Source organism: Salvia miltiorrhiza, chromosome 6 (assembly GCF_028751815.1).
Source record: "Salvia miltiorrhiza cultivar Shanhuang (shh) chromosome 6, IMPLAD_Smil_shh, whole genome shotgun sequence".
NCBI classification, from domain to species: Eukaryota; Viridiplantae; Streptophyta; class Magnoliopsida; order Lamiales; family Lamiaceae; genus Salvia; species Salvia miltiorrhiza.
This window is the reverse complement of record NC_080392.1, coordinates 41,939,497-41,960,693: the sequence shown is the minus strand read 5'-3', so window position 1 is coordinate 41,960,693 and position 21,197 is coordinate 41,939,497. Positions and strand designations below refer to the sequence as shown.

The window sequence follows — 21,197 nt, the reverse complement described above, 5'->3', positions numbered from 1 at the left end:
TTCCTAAATTTTTCGGCGGTAGTGCGGTCAGGAATTACTGGAGGTACAAAGTTTTCATAGTCATATCCTCCTCCTTGGCCTTCGCGTCCTCGGCCGCGCCCCCGTCCCCGTCCCCGTCCACGACCACGACCACGACCACGACCACGACCACGTCCACCAATGAGGGGACCTTCCTCTGGGATCTCAGCATCGAATTCATAATCGTAGTTTTCCATTCTATAGTGCATGTTTTTATTGATTAATAGAAATTAAAACCCGTTATAAAAATAAATACGCACATTCATTAACAAGATAAAGAGTCCACTCAAGTACCAAAATAAATCAATAACCATTAATAACATTAAAAACATATGTCCGAGCATTCAACATCAAAACCAAAAATATCTGGATAAGTGGTGTTCGGACATAGCTCGTGTTATCTACTCCCGGCTCCCAATCAAACAATTCCAATTCCGACACATATGCTAATTGTCAAAAAAGTTATGGCGGCATCTACTAGGATGAGTCAGTGACAGAGCCGTCTCCCAACAATGCTGAGTCCTCATTCTCCCAATCCTGAAAGCCTGCGGGGTCCTCCTCTGGATCCTCCTCGGGGTCCTCCTCTGGATCCTCCTCCTCCTCTACATCTATGATGGGAATGTCGTTGTCTGCTGGCGCTGGGAGGGCTGGGGGAATAGGTGGGTCTTCTAGCATAATTTCTGGCCCCATCATGTCCTTCTCTGGTAGGGCAAAGGGCTGTCCGTAATCCTCTAGGCGGATGCGGTACCGCCTAGGTACCTCGGGCTCATCGGCTGGCTCCTGCGGTGGTGGTACTAGTGGGGGTGCCAGTGCATCGACTACTGGGCCCCTAGGTGGGCTGTTCTCATACTCGTCCCCATCCATGGGATACGGAGGGAAATGGGCTGCTGCATTCGCCGGTTGATTCGGAGGATAAAGGTGGTACTGTGGTGGGGGAATCTCCACTGGTGCTATAGCAGGTAAGGGGGCAGTGAGTCCGTGACTCACCCACCTATTGAAGATTCGCGTGCTAAACAATACAAAGTTCCCGAGGGGTCGGGACGTAAACAGCTGTCGTGTCGAGGTATCATCCAACTGCTCATCCGCCTAGTCTCTCCAGCCGAAAGGCAAATGTCGGATCAGCTGCTGACCGGCCTCGTAGTCTGTGACGCCGATCGTCCGCACAAACTGCCAAGCATGCATGAATCGCCCCAAAAATGCCCTAAAGGGCTCGCCCGGATCCCATTGACACAGCCAAAACCGTCGGAGTCTATCCTCCAAGTCCCGAGTGTGCCTCATCTGATCGATCATATCCCTAAGTGCGGGGAATCTTGGGGGTGGTTGGGGTGGTTCCATCTGAAAATATTAAGTTCTATATCAGATACTATAAACAAAAATGTAAAAGAGGCTTAAGCAATGCCTAAGGTCCATACTCTACATTCGAACGTCCTATGTGATTCTCAAGTTTTGTAAATCTTAATTCAGTGGTCCTATTTCTATCTCATAGATACTCCTGGCTTTCTATGTTATTACAACAATCTGTGGGGTTATTGGTTTGTAACTCTTTTGAAACATTCCTTATTGGTAGTGGCACTTAAGACCACAACATGTAATCGTTCTTGTTCGATCAAGGGGATTCGGGAAAACCCTCTTCGACAAATGTTTCCTGCTGATCCGTCGAGGGCTCGGTCTGTCCCAAGACGTCATTTACTTGAGTCATTCGTATCCTTTTACAAGATAATGTTGTTGGAGTGTTTATTTTCTTTGTAGGGCGCCTCGTTTTCATTTGAATAAATTTCAAAATACTTTTGAAAATTTGCAAACATCTTGAATTCACTAAATGAAACGTACCTTGAGGCGGTGGTGTGACGGCGAGTTGGGAGTGTTGGCGATGTATAAGAGTCTAGGGAACTAATTCTAGACTCGGTCTTAAAGAATTTGTGGCAATCAGGGATGCGAAAGAAAACCTAGGCTCTGATACCACTTGTGACAGCCCCAGGCTTGGGAGGAAATAAAATACGATAAATAGATAAAACACTTATTATATGGATGGTTAATGATGACATAGAACGAGTTCATCATATGGAGGAAATCCCCAAGGATCTACAGAGGTTTAGTTTCACAACCCTGATATCTTAACATTCAAACAGTGCAGCGGAATTGAAATAATGAGTCTGAGCTCAACAAAATTTAATTTAGAAGTTATTCAGGAATTCAACTAGATTAGCTAAGGAGTAGCTAGTCGTCGGGATATGAAACACTCCCCAGCTCAGCACCCACCCTTATAACGTTCTAAATCTGTTAGTGCACGATGACGATCAACCCATCGAGCCACTAACCCTGTGTACACAATCCTCATTTAGTGTGTTAGGCCAAATGAGAATCTCGATCGATACTTAAGCGAGCCTTAAACAATTACAGAACGCACATAAAAACATTTATATTGGATAAACAGATAATTTTCATGAAATATCAGAGCTTATATAACTCAAGATACATTGTATGTAAAATATAACCCACCTCGATGTGGAGATTCAGTGCTTGCTCTTCTTGTAGCTCTAAAGCCCTTGGTTACTCGAACCTACAAGAAATCTATTCTTAAATAGGTCTCGAGGTGTCATCCTAATTTTCTAAGTAAAGTGGGGGATTGCTAACTATTGATACATTTTGCCCGAATAAAAATGTCCATAAGTGAATAAATAAATTCTTAATATAATATTAGTAATTTGATAAATACCACTAAATTTATAAATAATTAATAATTTTAAAGAAGATATAAAGCCTTTATGTTAGTAATTTATATTAAACTATTTTCGGGCTCAAGTTAATAGTTAAAGCCTAAGATAATAATTTAAAAGCCATAATTTAAAGGCCTGTTATAAAGTGCAGCCCAGAAAAAAAAAACAATTTGAAACATAGTGTAGCCCATTTAAATAATTAAAATCGGCCCAGTACTCTATTAAGAATCGGCCCATGTCAAAGAAAAAGCCCATCAGATTATTATGAAATGAGGCCCAAACCAAAGCTTAATTAAACCTAAAAGTAATTAAAATAAAACAAGTCAATCTTTCTCTCTCTCTCTCCTCCCCCCCTTTCTCCAGAACCTCCGCCTTTCCTCCCGAGCTCCACGCCGGCCGCCTGCTCCATTTCTGCCGCGTCAGCGGCGCTCGGCCTTAGGCCGCGCTGCCCTGGCCTCGCCGTCAACCATCAATTGCCAGCCACCTCGCGCTCTCCACCCTCTTCTCCCTTGCGTCATCTGCAGAGGACGGCCGAGGAAGGTTGTCGCCGCCGCTGCTGTTTTCGCAGCGGGCAGCGCGCCTGGCCTCCGGCCGCGCCACCGCCATCCTCCAGCGCTCCCTCTCACGGCCCAGCCCGCTCCATCACTTCTCCCTCTGCGTGTGGTGGTCAGCCACCTGGGCGGCGACTCCACCACAGCAGTGCTGCTGCCAGCCGACTCCCCTTTCTTCCTCGCGGCCGGCCGAGCAACGGCGTTCTGAAATTCGCCGTGCCGCCGCCGTCCTCATCACCGGGCAGAAGACCCTCTTCTTCCCTCGACTCCCACATTCCAGACCAAGACTCCCACATTCCAGACCAAGAGGAAGAAGGAAAGAAAGATCGAACTTGCAGAGTTAAACAAGGTATGTTCTTGAAGAATGATGGGAATTGGTTCACGAGAAAGAAAGCAGGAAAGACGTCAAGTTTGGTGTTCGTTGGTACTGTTCTTGATATAGTTGCTTTGTTGTAGTACAGATTTTAATAGTCTTATTGTAGCAGAGATTGTGTTTTACTAAAAATCCTTACAAGTTATGAATGAAAAGTATACTGTTCAAGTTCATGTCAATGTGTGAGATTGTAAATCTAGTTCTATCTTTGATGTAGAGGAATACATGCAGTGGTATAAAGTTGAAGGGAGAAGATCGAACCTTGTTCAGTTTGGTTTTGATGAATGTGCTGTAGTATTGCTTATTTGGCTGTATCAAAGACAAATGAACAAAATTGGTTCTGCAAAGTGACAAAAGAAAGTTGGTACTTCCTGTAAAAAGAAGGAATAAAATATCACCTTGATAAGCTTGATGGGTGTCTTGAACTCCTGAGGTTGAAAGTATTTTAATGGCAGATTTTGCAGATTAGAGATGGAAAAGGACAGGGAATGTTCTTGAAAGAGAGTTTTAAGGAGTGAAGGAGTGAAGAAAAAGTGCTGCCTCGGTAGGGGAAGAAAGATTTTAGTAGATTGGGATAAAAGATTTTCTTGGGAGGTGAAAAGACGCTAGTGGCAGAACAAAACAGAAATCTGATCTTGTCAGATTGTGATCATTTCCTTTCCTTACGCTGCAGAAGTTAATTTGGGCTCTAATAAAAATAAAAAACTTAAGCCTACAATTGTTTGGGCTTAAGGACATAAATAATTTAATCCCCTAACTATATACCATGTATACACATATATATGGGCCTTAGATGCAAATTAATAATAGATAAGCTAGGTGATGGGTAAACGATTAAATAAAACAAGGAATATTAGTAATAATATTTTTCACATAGTTCGGCATTTGATTAAAATTTAAATCGATCGATAATCAAATAAAATAAAAATTATTGTGAGTATATCTATATCAATTTCCTTGATATAATATGATTGTTAAATAACGGGCATGTATCAATAGTATACTAATTTTCTATAATTCCAGTGAAAAAGGTTGGGATATCACAATAATAGATGGAAATAATATTTCCATTTGCAATTAATGTATAACATGACTTTGCTAAGCCAATTATTAAACTGCAAAATAAATTATTGACTGCTTCAATAACTCAATCATTGTCTGTCAATAATTTAATTGCGATTATCTGACGCGAAAACATTTAATTAAAAAATTTGAGCTAAATAAACTGAATACTAAGCATTGAGCTGATATAACTGAAACATGCAATAATTAAATATCACATTTATTGGTCTTAATTATAAAATAAAAGGGCGGCTATTACAATTCCTGCGAATGAATCCACCACCAAGGTATCCACGTGTATGTCGATTCGATGCAGGAACAATTCCAAGTGCACGATTCAATCTTCGACAGCTAGGAAATCTCCGATTGAAACTATAGTGCTGTCACGACCGGACTTAACTAAGGATAGGTAAGCCGGGAAACCGTGACTAGGGAAGGGAAATTAGGAGAGGGGGCAGAAAGGGGTGATAAATAATTATAAATGAATTAAATTAAGATTTAGACATCATATGAGAATAAGTCACACATATATATAGATAATAACGAGTAATCGGTCATGAGTATCCGATTTAAGTGTTTATACAATAACTTGATTTGACAATCCAACATAATAGGATAAACTGCATCATAACTGAGTGTTCGCAGCGGAAATGAGAACGTGATACATGTATGAAGACATGTATCGCCAAGAGTTTATTTAGTAGATATGACAAAGCTCCGCACGACACCCCATCATCACTCATCACTGCTTAACCTGCACATTTAGAAATACATGCAGGGCTGAGTACAAAGTACTCAGTAGACATATGTCGAAAATCATATACATACTTAATAACTGTAAATTGTCATGCCATTTCAAAAGTATAGCCAGGGATTTTTACTTATAAAGGCCCAAGCATACTAAATTCATTTGTGATTCTAAAGTTCGACTGATCAGTCTAAGTTCTTTTGTATTCTATCATATCTGAAGCTGTGTGCCGGAGAGGTGGCCACCTCTCACGGACACTTGACCGGCCAACCCGCTCGATGACTCACGGCCCTGGGTGAACACTAGCCCTGGCAGGATAGCTATCAACTGCTCAGGACCCGAATTCGATTACATAACATGGCAAAGCCACATCAGATAGATATCATACTGAAATTTAAACATTTTATGGCAAGACAATACTTAAAATAACTTTCAGTTCAAGGATTTTGCAATGAAATAATTGTTCAACTGTAAATGAAACTCATTTGATATATATGAAAGTAATGCCTACCTGGTTGCAGTGTTTCGCTACTAAGGCAGTGATTCTTTCGATAGCACTGACTCCCACGCTTGACCTTTTATTATGAGAATTCAAGGTAAGACATTCAGGAATCTTCAATTAATGAGAATGCATTTTTACTATGAAGTCCTTATTAATGGAGAACTTATTATTCTAAGGTACTAACCAAAGTAGTTTTATTAATAATCCAGAAGATTAAATAATGAAACTAAGTTAAAGACTTTGATTAATGAGCTGGATTTAAAATTCTCGTTAATCATACCAACTTAGGATATTTAATACCTTCGTAGATAATTTAGAGTTAATCCAATTAACTCCAAAAGCTAAGTTAATAAATTAAATTAATAACTCAATATATTCAATCCAAATAAATACTAATTTGATTTATTCATAAAATCCATTTAAGAAAATAGTTAATGAGCTAAGAAATTTGATTTAAGAAAATGATTTCATTTAAAAATAATTCTCATCTAGATTAATCCATAATAAAGACAATAAGTCTCATTAATGGATTAATCCATTCTAATTAACACCATAATTCAGATTAACAGTTTAATCAATTAAAACTTGTCTAATTAAAAACTTGAGCCCATTTCATTTTTTTTTTCTCGGCCCAAATCAGTTTTTGTTTTAAAAAAAATACTAGCCCAAAGTTGGGGGCCCAATTAGCAATTAAACTCTTCTCTCTCTCATACCTCACGCCTCTCTCTCATTTCTCCTCACAAACTCACGCACACACACAAAAAAATGCACACCTCTCTCTCTCTCTCGTTCAAGATTTGCCGCCTCTGTCTGCGGCCGGCGAAGGATCCGGCGCAACCGCCGTCGTCCTGCTCCTCCCTTCCCTTCAACTCTCTCTTCTCCTTCATCCCTGAAACGCACACACCCATCTCATCCCTCTTTCGCTCTCGTTCTTGATTCCGGCGTCGCGCCGCCGCGCTGCTCCGCCGGCAGTTGCCAGTGAAGCCGCCGCCGCCTGGAGTTGTTGCTTCTTCGCCTGAGGTCGACGGATCTGGCCTTCAGCCGTTCGTCTCGCTCGGAGCTCCCGCCGCCGTTGGCTTGCCCGGAGTCGCCGCCGACTGCAGCTGCTTCGCCGGAGTCGCGGCCTGGAGTTGCTGCAGGCTCGTCCGGTGGTCAGTGGCTCGCTGGAGGAGCGCCGCCGCCGGCCGCTGCTGTTGGCAGCAAGAGCCCGGCAGCCGCCTCTCCTGGAGCCGCCGTCGCCGTGAGTCGCAGAGCTTCGACAATCCACCATCCTTTCTCTCTCGTTTTATCACTCACGATAGGTTCGTAAATTTGAATAATTTTCAGAAAACTCAACTGTAAAGACTTGATTTTGAAATGAAAACTTGGTTTTCTGTATTCCTAGTGAGATACAAATTCTAATTCTGATTTCTTGTGAAAGCTTTGATGCGTATACAAATTCTGTAAACTGTAAACAAAATCATATGTGATCTCATTCTTGTTGAATTTCTGGATAATGCTATGTATGAAAAGGAAGAAAGTTGCGAGTAATACCTTCACCGAATCTTGTCAAAAGAAAACTCTGCGTTTAAGAATTTGCTTGTTTTAGAGCTGAAGTGTTTGGATGAATTTATAGATGGGTCTCTGCGACAATGAAATTTATGACTATGGAAAATTTTGTAGGAGTAGGTGAGTGAACGTCGGCTGATTTTGAAAATGTAGGATTTGCTGCGGCTAGATTGAAAATGTAAGATTTGCTGCGGCTAGATTGAAAATGTAAGATTTGCTGAAATCTTCACTTTAGAAAAAAAACATCTTCTGCAGTAATGGTGAGTTGGAGGGAAAGGTGGAATAGTGTAGGATTTTGATGTGACTATACATCGTGTTCTAATTTTTTCATAGTTCGTCTGTAGTAATTATCCAGTTCTCGCTAATTAAATACTCGTCGTATAAATTAAACCCTTAACTTGAGATTTAATACATGAAAGTCGGAATTAATTCGCGACTTAATACTAAACACATATAGCGTGAAATAATAAAATTATTATGCATATGATCTCAAATTAAAATTCTAGCAATTTGATTTAAATAACACGATTTATAAAATCGGTTATAAATCTAAAATTCTAACATTATTGATTAAATCAATAAACTGGTAAAACAAAGTCTCAAACGTATAGTAAAACCAATAAATTTAATTATTGGTTTCATTCATGACTGAATATTAAATCGCAACTCTGTATCTCTTATACAGGTTTTTGCTGAAATAATATTATCTAGATAAAATTATCTCCATTAATAATTATATATGCACAAGAAATATAGTAATTATGCACATATTTAATTTAATATGTATTTAAAAGAGCGAGGCATCACATACTACCCCCCTTAAAATAAATTTCGTCCCGAAATTTGCATACCTTCGTTAAACAACTCTGGATATTTTTCTTTCATCTTGTCTTCGAGTTCCCACGTAGCTTCTTCTTGTCCATGGTGCCTCCAAAGAACCTTCACTGAGGTGATTGATTTATTTCGGAGTTGTTGCACCTTTCTATCTAAAATTGCTTCAGGTCTTTCTTCATAGCTCAGGTCTGGATTAAGGATCATCTCATTTTGGTGTATCACGTGCTTTGGATCGAAAACGTACTTCCTAAGTTGTGATACGTGGAAAACATTATGGACATTTCCTAGGCTTGGCGGTAATGCCAGCCTGTAAGCCACTGGGCCTATTCTTTGTAGGATCTCATAGGGTCCTATAAATCGGGGTCTAAGTTTTCCTTTAACTCCGAACCTAATGATCCCTTTTGATGGAGAAACTTTCAGAAAGACTTTTTCTCCATTCTCAAATTGTAAGTCAGTTCGGCGTTTATCAGCATATGACTTTTGTCTATCCTGGGCCTCCTTAATCCTCTGTCGGATTTGGCGAACGATTTCAATCATTTCACCTATTGTGTCTGGCCCTAGGATTTTTCTCTCGCCCACTTCATCCCAATAAAGTGGCGATCTACACTTTCTCCCATACAGTGCTTCGTAGGGTGCCATAGCGATAGTCGCTTGGTGACTATTATTATATGCAAACTCGATGAGTGGCAAAATGTGCTCCCAGTTTTCACCCTGGTCTAGCACTACTGTCCTCAGCATATCCTCCAATGTTTGAATCGTTCTTTCAGACTGACCATCTGTCTGTGGGTGAAAAGCTGTACTAAAATTCAATCTTGTGCCCAGTTCTTTTTGTAAACTGATCCAGAATCTAGATGTGAACTTGGAATCTCTGTCCGATGTAATTGACTTTGGCACTCCGTGCAAACGCACAATTTCTCTAACATAAAGTTGAGCTAACTTGTCAGATCCATGGGTGATTGGGATTGGTATAAAGTGCGCACACTTCGTAAGTCTGTCCACAATGACCCATATAGCCGTGTTACCTCGCTTGGATCTTGGCAATCCTGTGACGAAGTCCATTGCTATATCATCCCATTTCCATTCTGGTATCTCCAAGGGTTGTAGTTCCCCGTAAGGCCTTTGGTGTAAGGCTTTCACTTGCTGGCAAGCAAGACATCGTTCAACAAACGAGGCTACATCGCGTTTCATTCCTTCCCACCAGAAATTCTCTTTTAGATCTTGATACATCTTAGTACTTCCCGGGTGGGCAGTATAAGGGGTATCATGGGCTTCGCTCAAGATTTTATTCTTAAGTTCTTCATCTTGAGGAATGCATATCCTTCCTTCAAAGAGTATGGCATTGTCTGGTGCTTCTTGGAAATCTTTGAGATCTCCTAATCTTATCTTTTCCCGTAATTTTTCCATCTTCTCATTCTTTCTTTGTGCTTCTACCACCATTTTTCTTAAACTAGGTATTGTCTCAACAACGCCTGCTATAGTTCCAGGTGGTTTAATCACTTCTATCTTCATCTTGTCAAATTCTTTTATAAGCTCAACTTCTCTCGTGAGAAGATGTCCTAATTTTGACGAGACTTTTCGGCTTAATGCGTCGGCTACTACATTAGCCTTGCCTGGGTGGTAGTTAATACCACAGTCATAGTCCTTTACTAATTCGAGCCATCTCCTTTGTCTCATGTTTAGATCTTTTTGCTCGAAAAAGTACTTCAGACTTTTGTGATCAGTAAAAATCTCACACCTAACTCCATATAGGTGATGTCTCCAGATTTTTAATGCATGTACTATTGCAGCTAGTTCCAGATCATGAGTCGGATAATTCAACTCATGAGGTCTAAGTTGTCGTGATGCATATACTATTACCTTGCCATCTTGCATCAACACGCAACCTAGTCCATTTTTGGACGCATCCGTGTAGATTACATATTCTTTGTCTGATTCGGGGACTGCTAAAACCGGCGCAGTAGTTAGCATCTTCTTGAGTTTTTGGAAACTCTCCTCACACTCGTCCGTCCAAGTATACTTGATCCCCTTCTTGAGCAGTTGCGTCATTGGCCTTGCTATTTTCGAAAATCCTTCAATAAACCTTCGATAATAGCCAACCAATCCTAAGAAACTCCTGATCTCGTTTGGATTTGTTGGCGACTTCCATTCTTGTACTGCTTCCACTTTAGCAGGATCTACCTTGATTCCTTCTGATGATACGATGTGTCCTAGAAATGTGACTTCTCTCAGCCAAAACTCGCATTTGCTGAATTTGGCGTAGAGTCGTTCATTCCTTAGCGTTTGTAGAGTGGTCCTCAAATGCTCTTTATGTTCTTCTTCATTTTTGGAGTAGATGAGGACGTCATCTATGAACACTAAGACGAACTTGTCCAAGTAGGGGTGAAAAACCCTATTCATGAGATCCATGAATACAGCTGGTGCATTTGTTAGCCCGAATGGCACAACTACGAACTCGTAGTGGCCATACCTTGTTCGAAAAGCTGTTTTGGGTATATCTTCTTGTCTGACCTTCAGTTGATGATAGCCAGATCTCAAGTCGATTTTTGAAAATACACTCGCACCCCTAAGTTGGTCAAACAAATCATCTATCCTTGGCAAAGGATATTTGTTCTTGAGTGTTAGCTTGTTCAGCTCTCTATAGTCAATGCACATTCTCAAGGTGCCATCTTTCTTTTTGACAAACAAAACTGGTGCTCCCCATGGGGATACACTAGGTCTGATGAAACCTAGGTCCAGTAGTTCCTGCAATTGAATTTTTTAGTTCCTCCAATTCTTTTGGAGCCATCCTATACGGTGCCTTTGATACTAGCGCCGCTCCCGGTTCTAAGTCTATGGTAAATTCCACTTGCCTATTAGGTGGCAATCCTGGTAAGTCTTCTGGAAACACATCACGGAATTCTCGTACGATATCCACATCTTCAATTGCTCTTTTTGTCTCAGCTTTCCCGTTTAGGTACACGAGGAATGCCTGAGAGTCCTTCTTATTCATCATCTTTCTTGCTTGTAGGGTGGATATAATTGGTATTCTCCTACCCATTCTTATCCCGTGAAATTCCCAAGCATTTTTTTCTGGAAATTTGAAAGAGATCTTCCGCTCCTTGCATAAGATTGTAGCGTAGTTTTCAGCTAGCCAATCCATTCCTAGGATTATATCTACGTCCGACATCGGTATAACATATACGTTGTTTGCTATGACCTCTAGTGATCCTATGTTCAATTCTAAGTTCGAGCAAACATGCGTTACTGTCATTGTTCCTCCTATTGGTGAAGAGATACTCATGTCCTGATTAGATCTTTCTATTTTGAGTCCTAGGGTGTCCACACATGCACTTGCAATGAAAGAATGTGAAGCACCCGTATCAAACAGAAGTACAACAGGTGTGCTGAGTAGCATGCCCATACCTGCCAGGTTTCCCTGGTTTTTCTCGGGCTGGTTCTGTTTGATAGCATAGGCTCTTGCGTGATACGGTTGCATCTTTTGTTGCTGCTGACGTGGCTGTGGTTGTGGCAGTTGTGGTTGATGTGATTGTTGAGGCTGCGGCAATTGCAGATGACGTGGCTGGGGTAGCGCTTGGATAGCTCTCAGATGTGGGGCTTGGAATGGTGGGTTTGGCCTTAAGCTCATCCCGTGTTGCTTATTTGGGCAACGATTTGCATAATGCCCCTTCTGGTTACAGATGTAACAACTATCACTGCCAGCCTTGCAGATTCCACCATGGTTTTTGTTGCACTTTGGGCAGGGTGAAGTTTTCTGTTGGTTGTTCCCCGCCTGATTAGGAGCAACTTGCCTTCCAAAGCCCTGTTGCTGGGGTGGTTGTCCCTGCCATGGTTTCTTCTCAGTTTGGCCATTGTAATTGCCTTCCCATTTTCGTTTCCCTTTGTAGTTCTGGGATTGGGCTTGTGGGGGTGGTGGCATAGGTGTTGCCACTGGTCTTTCCCATGGCATTGCTGCCTCAATGTCTAGAGCTCTACTGAGGGATTCAGTATACGACAACCCTCCATGACTAGCCAAAGCCATCCTGATTTCATGCCTCAGACCGACACAAAATTTTTCAGCCATTTTCTCGTCTGTATCAACTAGTTCTGGGGCATATCTGGACATGTCGCAAAACATCCTATCATACTGTGTAACCGTCATCCTCCCCTGTTTCAGGTTATAGAATTCCATCTCTTTCTTCTTTCGGTAACTTTTGGGTATATATTTATCATATATCCCAATCTTGAACTGCTCCCAGGTGAGGTTTTCTAGTTGATCAGCTGTCATTGTCTTCATTCTGGCTTCCCACCAGAAGTCAGCCGATCCCGTCAGTTGGAAAGATACACAGGTTAAACGTTCCTGGTCGGTGCAGCGCAGAAAGTTGAAGATGCGTTCGATTGCACGCACCCAAGTTTCAGCCTCAGCTGGATCTCCTGTACCGCTGAATACAGGTGGGTTTTGACGTAAAAACAATTCCTCTATTCTACGTTCTGGCCGTATTGGTTGTGGAGCTATTTCTGGTTCTGGCCCTGGTTCTGGACCTCTTTCATCATTTTGTGGGATTCTTCTCCCACCTCTTGGACGTCCTCTCTTTGGTGGCATTCTGATAAGTCAATATAATATGTTTATTAGTACATGGTAGATGTATTCTAACACTCGTTCATTGCTTCTTCAATTCCTTGTACTAGCTATATCGTATGCAAAACTTTTAAATCAACAAAATATAATAAGTACTTAACACACGAATTTACTGAAGGCGTGAATTTATATATAAGTACTTAAAGATTCTGCCTCCTAGAGGCCTCTTCGAATAATATGGAGTTATAGAACGGTCCATAGGTAGTTACCGTTCCTGTAGTAACAACTTCCTAGATAGATGAATATTACAACCCACGAGTTCGAGATACATCATACAAGCAAATACAACTGCCCTAGACTATCGATCCATGGGAGCTAGCAGACTTGCCCTTCTTCGGATCCTCTTCTGGGTCTTCCTCCGGATCCTCTTCTGGGTCTTCCTCCGGATCCTCTTCGGAGTCGATATCCAGGTAGTAGTCCTCTGTTTCTTCACCCTCTGCCCCGAGCTGAACACGACCACCGAGAAGTCGGATTTTCACCACATCCTTGCAGGGCGTTCCTGCATCGGAGGTCGTAGCACCCTTCTTAAGGGAAAGAGGCTGAGCAGGTAGTGGCTTCCAACTCGCCTTGCCTGGAGTTTTCTTCCTACTTCCCCCAGTGTCATCGTGGGCTGGAGCTTTCCCCTTTTCAGCAGTCTTGAGTGCCTGGCGCAAGATCTCACCTTCATCGTTGTCAGTGCATGCCAGGGCTTTGCCCTTATCAATAAGTTCGCGTGCTTGACGCAAGACTTCTTCTAATTGTTTCATGGCCGCACTGTAAATGGGGTCCTCTTCCCCTGGTGGAGGTGGCTGTATCGGGGGTGTACCGACTGGTGATTGGGGTGGTGGCGTCTCTTTCCTTTGGGTTTTTGGACGTGATGTCCCAGCCTCGAAGTCGTTTCGGCATCGACGACCGAGAACAGACAGTTGTGGGGAAACACTCTGCACTGGGATGGGTGGATCTGCTGTTATAGGAGCTTGAGTAGGCATAAGTGGGGTCCTTTCTTCCGGACGAACTCCAACAGGAGCAAGGTCTCCTGGCCTCATATATGGTCCCCTGAATGCTCTGCCAAAGGCATCATAGGTGTAGTGAATTGCTGCGATGAACCGTGGAAAATCGCCTTCTGGATCAAACGACTCTTCTGCAGTGTGTACGTAGTCACCTGCGAGCTCTGTAGCCCATCCCTGCCAGTCTGGTGGAAGTAATAAGATCAAGCGCATGATCCCGTCATAACCAGTGGCTCCATGGGGATGTGCAGCTGTAACGCCCCGCTTTTCCCTAGCTAAATTTAGAGTAGATTTCAAACTTAGAATTTAAGATGATTCACGCCAAATAAAAGAAAATGAATTTACTTTAATTCCAACAAAAATAAATTTTGAAAGTTTATGTTATTTAAATTCTTGTGCATCTCATATTTATGTAAATTGAGTATTTAAACAGTTGCACTAGTATTTCAATTAGCAAACTTTAAAGGATTTTTACATATCCAAAATTTTCAATATTATAGAGATTTTAATTGAAGTCTTCAGTTATTTATGTGTGCTTGATTTAATTATTCACATTTCGAGCCTTAGTTTAAATTATTCTATGAGCACATGCTACCACTTGTCATCTATCATCATGTCTTCCCATGATCAGCATGCTTCCTCCCTCACCTTATATACGCCACCTACTCCTTGTCAAAATAAGCTGCTGCCATCATTATCATGATTTTTTTTCAACCCTTACCATCAACTACAGTGCACAAACCATACAATTACAAATCTCACTCCAACAAATCAGATTTTTCTTCTATCTATAATCATTTTACTCATTCGTTGTGAAAGATCAAGCAACCAGAAGCTCAACTTTAGTTTTTCCTCCACTAAATATTTCGAGCAGGCCAAGTTTGTGGTGCACCAGATTAACGAACCAGCAACTTCGTTCTAAAGGTTTTACTTCTTTAAAACATTCAAATTATATATTCTAGTTACAACTATTTTCCCTCAATCATTGCTTTCAAATCAAAACTCCAATTGGAGACCCAACACACACCATTGCAGACATACATGTAGAGGCGCATAACTCACATAATTGTTCATACATCCGTCACACCAGATCAAAACAAAATGCATACACGTTATATTGATGTCAAGTTACTGGCATGATAAGTACAATCTGTGTATGTATACGTATATGAAGCATGACTGTTTTAAAAGAAAGAGGAAAGGAGTTTTGAGTTTTGGTTTTGCTTGTTGTGTTTGTGTGTCTGCTGATGAGTTGAGTTGAGGGTGGAAGGAGGCAGATGCGGTCGGCGGCGGCTCATCGCTGCTGTCCGTCTGGTGGTGGTGGTGATTGGCCACTGTCACAGAGAGAGTGAGAGATGGGAGTCTCGGTCGGCGGCAGCCTCGCTGCTGCAGTCGCCGGAAGGCCGAGAGGAGAGGAGGCCGAACCTAGGGCTCCGACGGGCGGCTCCGGCTGCTGCTCGTCGGCGGGAGTCACAGAGAGAGTTCCGAGGGAGAGAAGAGGGCGGCGATGGTGGCGGCATGAAGCTGCTGCCGTCGGCCAAAGTTCAGCGGAGGGAGGCAGGGTACGGCGGTAGTGCCGCTGCTGCTCGGCCACGGCCGGAGGAGATTCGACGGAGCAGAGAGAGAGTTGGGAAATGGGGTGTCGGATCTGTTCAGCGAGAGGAAACGAGCGTCGGGTCTGCGGCGGACTCCGCTGCTTCGCCGGAGAGAGAGAGAGACCGCGTCGGCGGGTTTCGGCTGGAGATGAAGGGCACGATCGGCGACAGCCTGAGGGCTTTATTTACCACCGGAGTTTTGAGAGAGAGAGTCTGCGGACGGCGGCTGCGTGCTACCTCCGTCTATGTGTCCTGGTGTGTGTGTAGAAAGCCGAGGGTGGCGCGGCTTGTCGCTGCTGCTCCTCCGGCGAGCACCACGGTGGGCGGCGTGAACGGAGAAAGGAAGAAGGGGGAGGAGGAGCGTGCTGCTGCGCGCAGCTTTGTGTGTGAGTATATGCGTGTGTTTGTGTGTGTGAGGGTGTTAAATGATGGGCTAGGTTTGGGCTTGGGGTGTTGGGCCGAGGGTTGGGCCGGGTTATTTCTTTATGTTGGGCTGAATTTCTACTTTTAACTGGTTGGGCTGATTTTTATTTAGTAACTTGGGCTCAGTTTATTTAATTAAAACAGCTGGGCCTTGTTACTTGGATTGTGCAGATTTTTTTTAGTAAATGGACTGCATTATTTTATTAAATGGACTATACTTATATTAATTAATTGAACTATTAAATAGTTTTATTTAAAGAATAATTTGCATAATAATAATATTATTATTATGTGCATATACGATTAAGCATGAGATGATTTGCATAATAATATTATATTATTATTATGTGCATATTTTAAGTAATTACTTACCATATGTTAAGTATGCATTTGCATCATGCAATAAAAGTATTTATGATTTAATTGGTTTTATTTATAAATCCAATTATTTAAGAAAATCGAGTATGGATATTGTTGGTGTCCTTAACTCAAGAATTTAGTTTTCAATTATTTATTTATTAAATTTTCAAAACCCGGCTAAGTGAATCATAGGATGATAAGCACTACACTATAACTTAATATTAGATTCAGGAGACCTATTAAGATTATAGATTTCTTGTAGGCTTTGTGGATCGTGAGGAGTAACACTGCTATACCGATTTAGAGTTAAGAATAAACGACAGGCATTGCCTAATCAGGTGGGCATTACTTTCATATATATCAAATGAGTTTAAATGTTACGTTCAAGCAAGTTATTTCATGACAAAATCTCTGAGTTAAAGTTATTTCAAGTATTGTCTTGCCATAAAATGTTTAAATTTTAGTATGATATCTATCTGCTTTGGCTTTGCCAATGATGCAATCGAATTCGGGTCCTGAGCAGTTGATAGCTATCCTGCCAGGGCTAGTGTACACCAGTGACCGTGAGTCATCTAGCGGGTTGGCCGGTCAAGTGACCGTGAGAGGTGGCCACCTCTCCGGCACAAAGTTCCAGATATGATAGATTACAAGAGAACTTAGTTTGCAGACGAACTTTAAGAATCACAAATGAACTTAGTAAGCTTGGGCCTTTTAGCGAAAAACTCCCTTGTTGTACTGTTTATGATGGCATGACAATTTACAGTTTTGAGCATGTATTTTTATACTTAGGCATACGTGCCCACTGAGTATTTTTATACTCAGCCCTGCATGTATTTCTAAATGTGCAGGTTGAGCAGCTGATGGAATGGAATGGTGTTGAGCAGGTGTTCCTTTGATAATTTCAAGAAATGTAACCTTGAGTATACATCTTCATATGTATATCTCACACGTTTTTCGCTGCAAAATACTTTGATTAGGATAGCTCTATGTTATGAAGTTGGGATACGTGTTATTGGGTAACCCACCTTAATCAGTTCTCATTTATGTATGTGTTTTATAAGTATCCAAATAATCATATATGATCCTAGCATTTTATCTATGAGTGACATCTCCATATACTTTAATGTTAAGTAATTGTCCATTTCCATTTCTTATTGTTCACCCTAAGTCATAACCCCGGTTAACCCGTCATTGGGATAGTGGGCTGTGACAGAGTGGTATCAGAGCGGTTCGTTCGCTCTGGCCCTAGAAACCTTATTCTAAAGAGTCGAGTCTAGTTTGATTCTTTATACTTACATGGGTTCATATGGCACCGCTCAACACTCCATTGCATCGTGCTCAATCAAGGAAAGAAGGTAACTGCAGTTCCAACGTTTTAAAGATGTTAATGTTCTAAAATGCTTCATGAATATGTTTATGTGAAGAGCATGTTATGATGAAATGTTGAATGTTTTGCCTTTTATGGCATATTTTTGCAGTCTATGATGTTATGATCAGATGAATGATAGAAAAGTGACATATATTTTCCCAGAGAACATAGATTGCTATAAGATTCATGATCGTAATTTCAAAAGAACATAGACTACTAGATTAGTAGGATATCTCTACAATCTAGATTCTTAAGGTGATGATTTAGAAGAATGAAAGAGAACTTAGAACGTCTCAGCTCCCTTAAGAAAATGATGGTTCTTTTGAACTACAAAGAGGAATGAAAAGATATGTACGAGGTAAAGGAAAAGCACAGAATGACGATACAAGACAAATTCAAGGTAAACGTTGCATCAAAGGTTGAACTATAGTCTCTACGTTCGAATGTTCAAGTACGACGGAATATCAAATAGACTTTTGCTACATGATAGATTTTATGAATAGTGTGTTTTGCTTGTGTACGTATGTCTGTGTGTATATGTCTTAAGAGAGGTTTGGGGTTTGAGATCAATAGGATAGGGAACCTTAAGATAAGTTTAGTTGTCATAATGAACTTATGTTTTGTTATATATAGTATGTTCATGGCCCTTCAAGTTCGGGACGATGTTTCTCGTGTGACTGGGAGGTGATGATGTTGGACCTGGCCAGTCCACATGATCCAAATCTCAGTAGACGTCTTTTGGGTTGAAAACCCATGTGTTTCTGTTCGCTAATATTTTCACCACGCCGCAAGTATACGGTGTAGTTGCAATATAGGGAAGCAAGGTCGTATTCCACAAGAATTAGTAGTCAAATTCTAGTGATTAGCTTAAGTCATTATGCTAGAGCTATTTAGACTAAACAAGGAGGTGAGTGGTTTGATTAACTAACAAATTCAAAGACAAAATAAGAACAATCAAACAAAGTGGATTAATTAAGTGATGAAGGTGGTTTAGGGATTAAGCATCGATGGATTAGCAATGGACTTCAAATTAGCTCAATATTAGTCTTGATATTCCTATTTATCTAGAGTGATCTCCCCACTAGTTCTAGCCCCCTCCCGGACGACTAAAACGGTAGATTACGGGTCATAGTTGCCGTCCCCGGTCAACTTCTAACCTATAACTCCCAAAAGCACAAAGGATCGGTAAACTCTCACCCAACTCTCAACCTCCCGGTTTATTGAGTCAATATGTTTCAAGCTCCTAATCTATTATGATTATCCTCTCCCAATTCAAATCACAAATTAGAAATGCATAGAAAGTGACCAACAATCCATACAAGAATTAAAGCTAGGGCTTGAAAAGATAATAACAAGGAAATAATCAAGACATATATTAAGCATAATAATCAATCCATCACATAATCAACTAGCCTAATCCCCAAACCAATGGGGGATTTTATCCAAACATGTTCACAAACAACAAACCTAAATCAAAGAAATACATAAATGAAAGAGAGAGTAAGAAGTGACAAATCCTATTAATGAGCTTTCTCCAATCTTCTCTCCTCTTCAATGCATTCAATCTTGGTAAAAAGATGTGGTAATGGAGGCTAGGGTTTGGTGTGGAGGAATTGGGGAAGATGGAAAATGGGTGTGTTTGAGGTTGGGGATGATGAATAATGTGAGGAAAAGGGGGAGAAAGGGGTTTAAGGGCTGAAAAACCCGACTGGGGCCCACTTGGGGAGGCTCCGCTCTTTTCCCGCGGTCCTGGCCCGCGCCCGCGGCCGGCAAACGTGGGGGAGAGTCAGGGGACCCGCGGTCCCGCCCCGCGGCCGCGGGTGATGACCGCGGGTGTCTCCTGAGTCGGGAACAGCTGACCCGCGGTCTTACCCCGCGGCCGCGGGTGGTGACCGCGGGGTACTGGGCGTTTTGCACAGTCCGCTCGTTTTGCTCCGTTCTCCCTCGTCCGGACTCGGATTTGGTCGCCGTTTGCGTTCACGGATTCCTCTCAAGACGTACTTCAATCTCATATCTTCAAAATCCTCCAATTAATCATTGATGTTTCCTGAAATTACTCCAAAACTACACCAAGATATCAAATCTTCATAAAACTAAATATTCGGGCACAAACAAGCATTCACAAACAAAACATGAAGGGAAATGACAACAAAACATGTGGAATTGAGGTACGAAAACCATGTTTGTCAACCCCCCAAACTTAAAGTGTTGTTTGTCCCCAAACGACGAAGAGAAGAGAAATAAAAGTAAACAAACATGTGAGCATGAATTGGTGTCATTTCAAGGGCTTCAAATTTTACAAAAAATCTTTCAAAAGTGCATCACAAGTAGAAATGCATTCCAAGAAGTCACAAGTGATAATGAGTTCAATATTATAACCTCCAAGCTTGAATCCTAACAAAGTGGATGTTTCAATGACGCACTCAACTCTCAAGTGTTTAGAATGGACGTGTTTGCACTCAAATTGAAACAAGTATGCAATCTACCATAAGCTTGCCATTTATCCTAACTCTCTATACTTCAATGTGTTACAAATAAAGATCAAAAAGGGCTTCTATTTAGGTTGCAATGAGAGCTCTTTGGTGAGGTGAGGTGTTTATAGGCAAAGTGACTCATATCCCATACAATTCCCAAATTGAATATGTCATATTCACCATTGTTCTTTTCTAATCAATCAACCAATATCCCCACTTTTCTTCCTTTTCACCCTATGAATACTTATCAAGACCATGATTCAAAAGGCAAATCACTCCCCTTTGTACTATTTTATTCACATGTCTCTTCATTTTTCTTTCTTTTTCTTTTTGAGCTTATAGGAGACTAGTGATTTTCACTCAATCGAAGTTTGACAAGCAATTTCAATCATTTTCCAACCATTTTCATCAAAGCAACCACTAACACTCTAAGTTCTACCCCTTTATCATTGGTTCATTAAAAGAAAGGCTACAAGGCACGAAAGGGGTAAACTAGGATCAAATGAGAATTTGGACACAATTTGAGTTAAGTGGCTAACAAAGATGGCCTTAAATCACTTCAATATTAACAACACATCTACTTTTATTTTCAAGAAAGGACTCATGGCAAGTTCTAGAGATCAACACACATGCTCAAATGATTTACACTCAAGAACAAAATGAGATTGTAAATGTATGACAATCAAAGGCTCAATTCTTACAAGCTCATTTTCAAGTTCTTGGAGGCAAAACATTTAACTCACTTGTCACAAGTTCAAACTTTTCATGCATAATCCACAAGTGATACACACAATTTTTCCAAGAAACGATTCATATCATAAGCCCAATGACATTCAATCAACATCACAAAGTTTGATACAATTATCCCAAGCAAAACAAAAACAAAAATATCAACCCAACTAACTCTCAAGCTTTCATTTATTCAACAATAACAAAAACAAGACAACAATACTAAAATAAACAAAAACAAGTAAAGCTTAAGATAGATGAGACAACTAATCCATCTCTCCCCTCCCCCCAAA

The 21,197-nt window shown here is 41.2% G+C and overlaps 1 protein-coding gene and 1 long non-coding RNA gene across 2 annotated transcripts; one reads left to right on the top strand and one right to left on the bottom strand.

Moving 5' to 3' along the window:
• Positions 1-495: 495 nt before the first annotated feature.
• Positions 496-13,714, bottom strand: LOC130990972 (uncharacterized). The gene is made up of 3 exons (XM_057915180.1): positions 13,448-13,714; positions 1,259-1,353; positions 496-1,009 (listed from the first exon to the last, which is right to left on the bottom strand). The coding sequence occupies exons 1-3, from the start codon at positions 13,712-13,714 to the stop codon at positions 496-498; spliced, it is 876 nt and encodes a 291-aa protein (XP_057771163.1).
• A 1,052-nt stretch (positions 13,715-14,766) lies between these two features.
• On the top strand, positions 14,767-17,479 carry LOC130989662 (uncharacterized). Its single transcript, XR_009090714.1, has 3 exons — positions 14,767-14,878; positions 16,595-16,670; positions 17,181-17,479. It is a non-coding gene; the product is annotated as an uncharacterized LOC130989662 (long non-coding RNA).
• Positions 17,480-21,197: the final 3,718 nt, after the last annotated feature.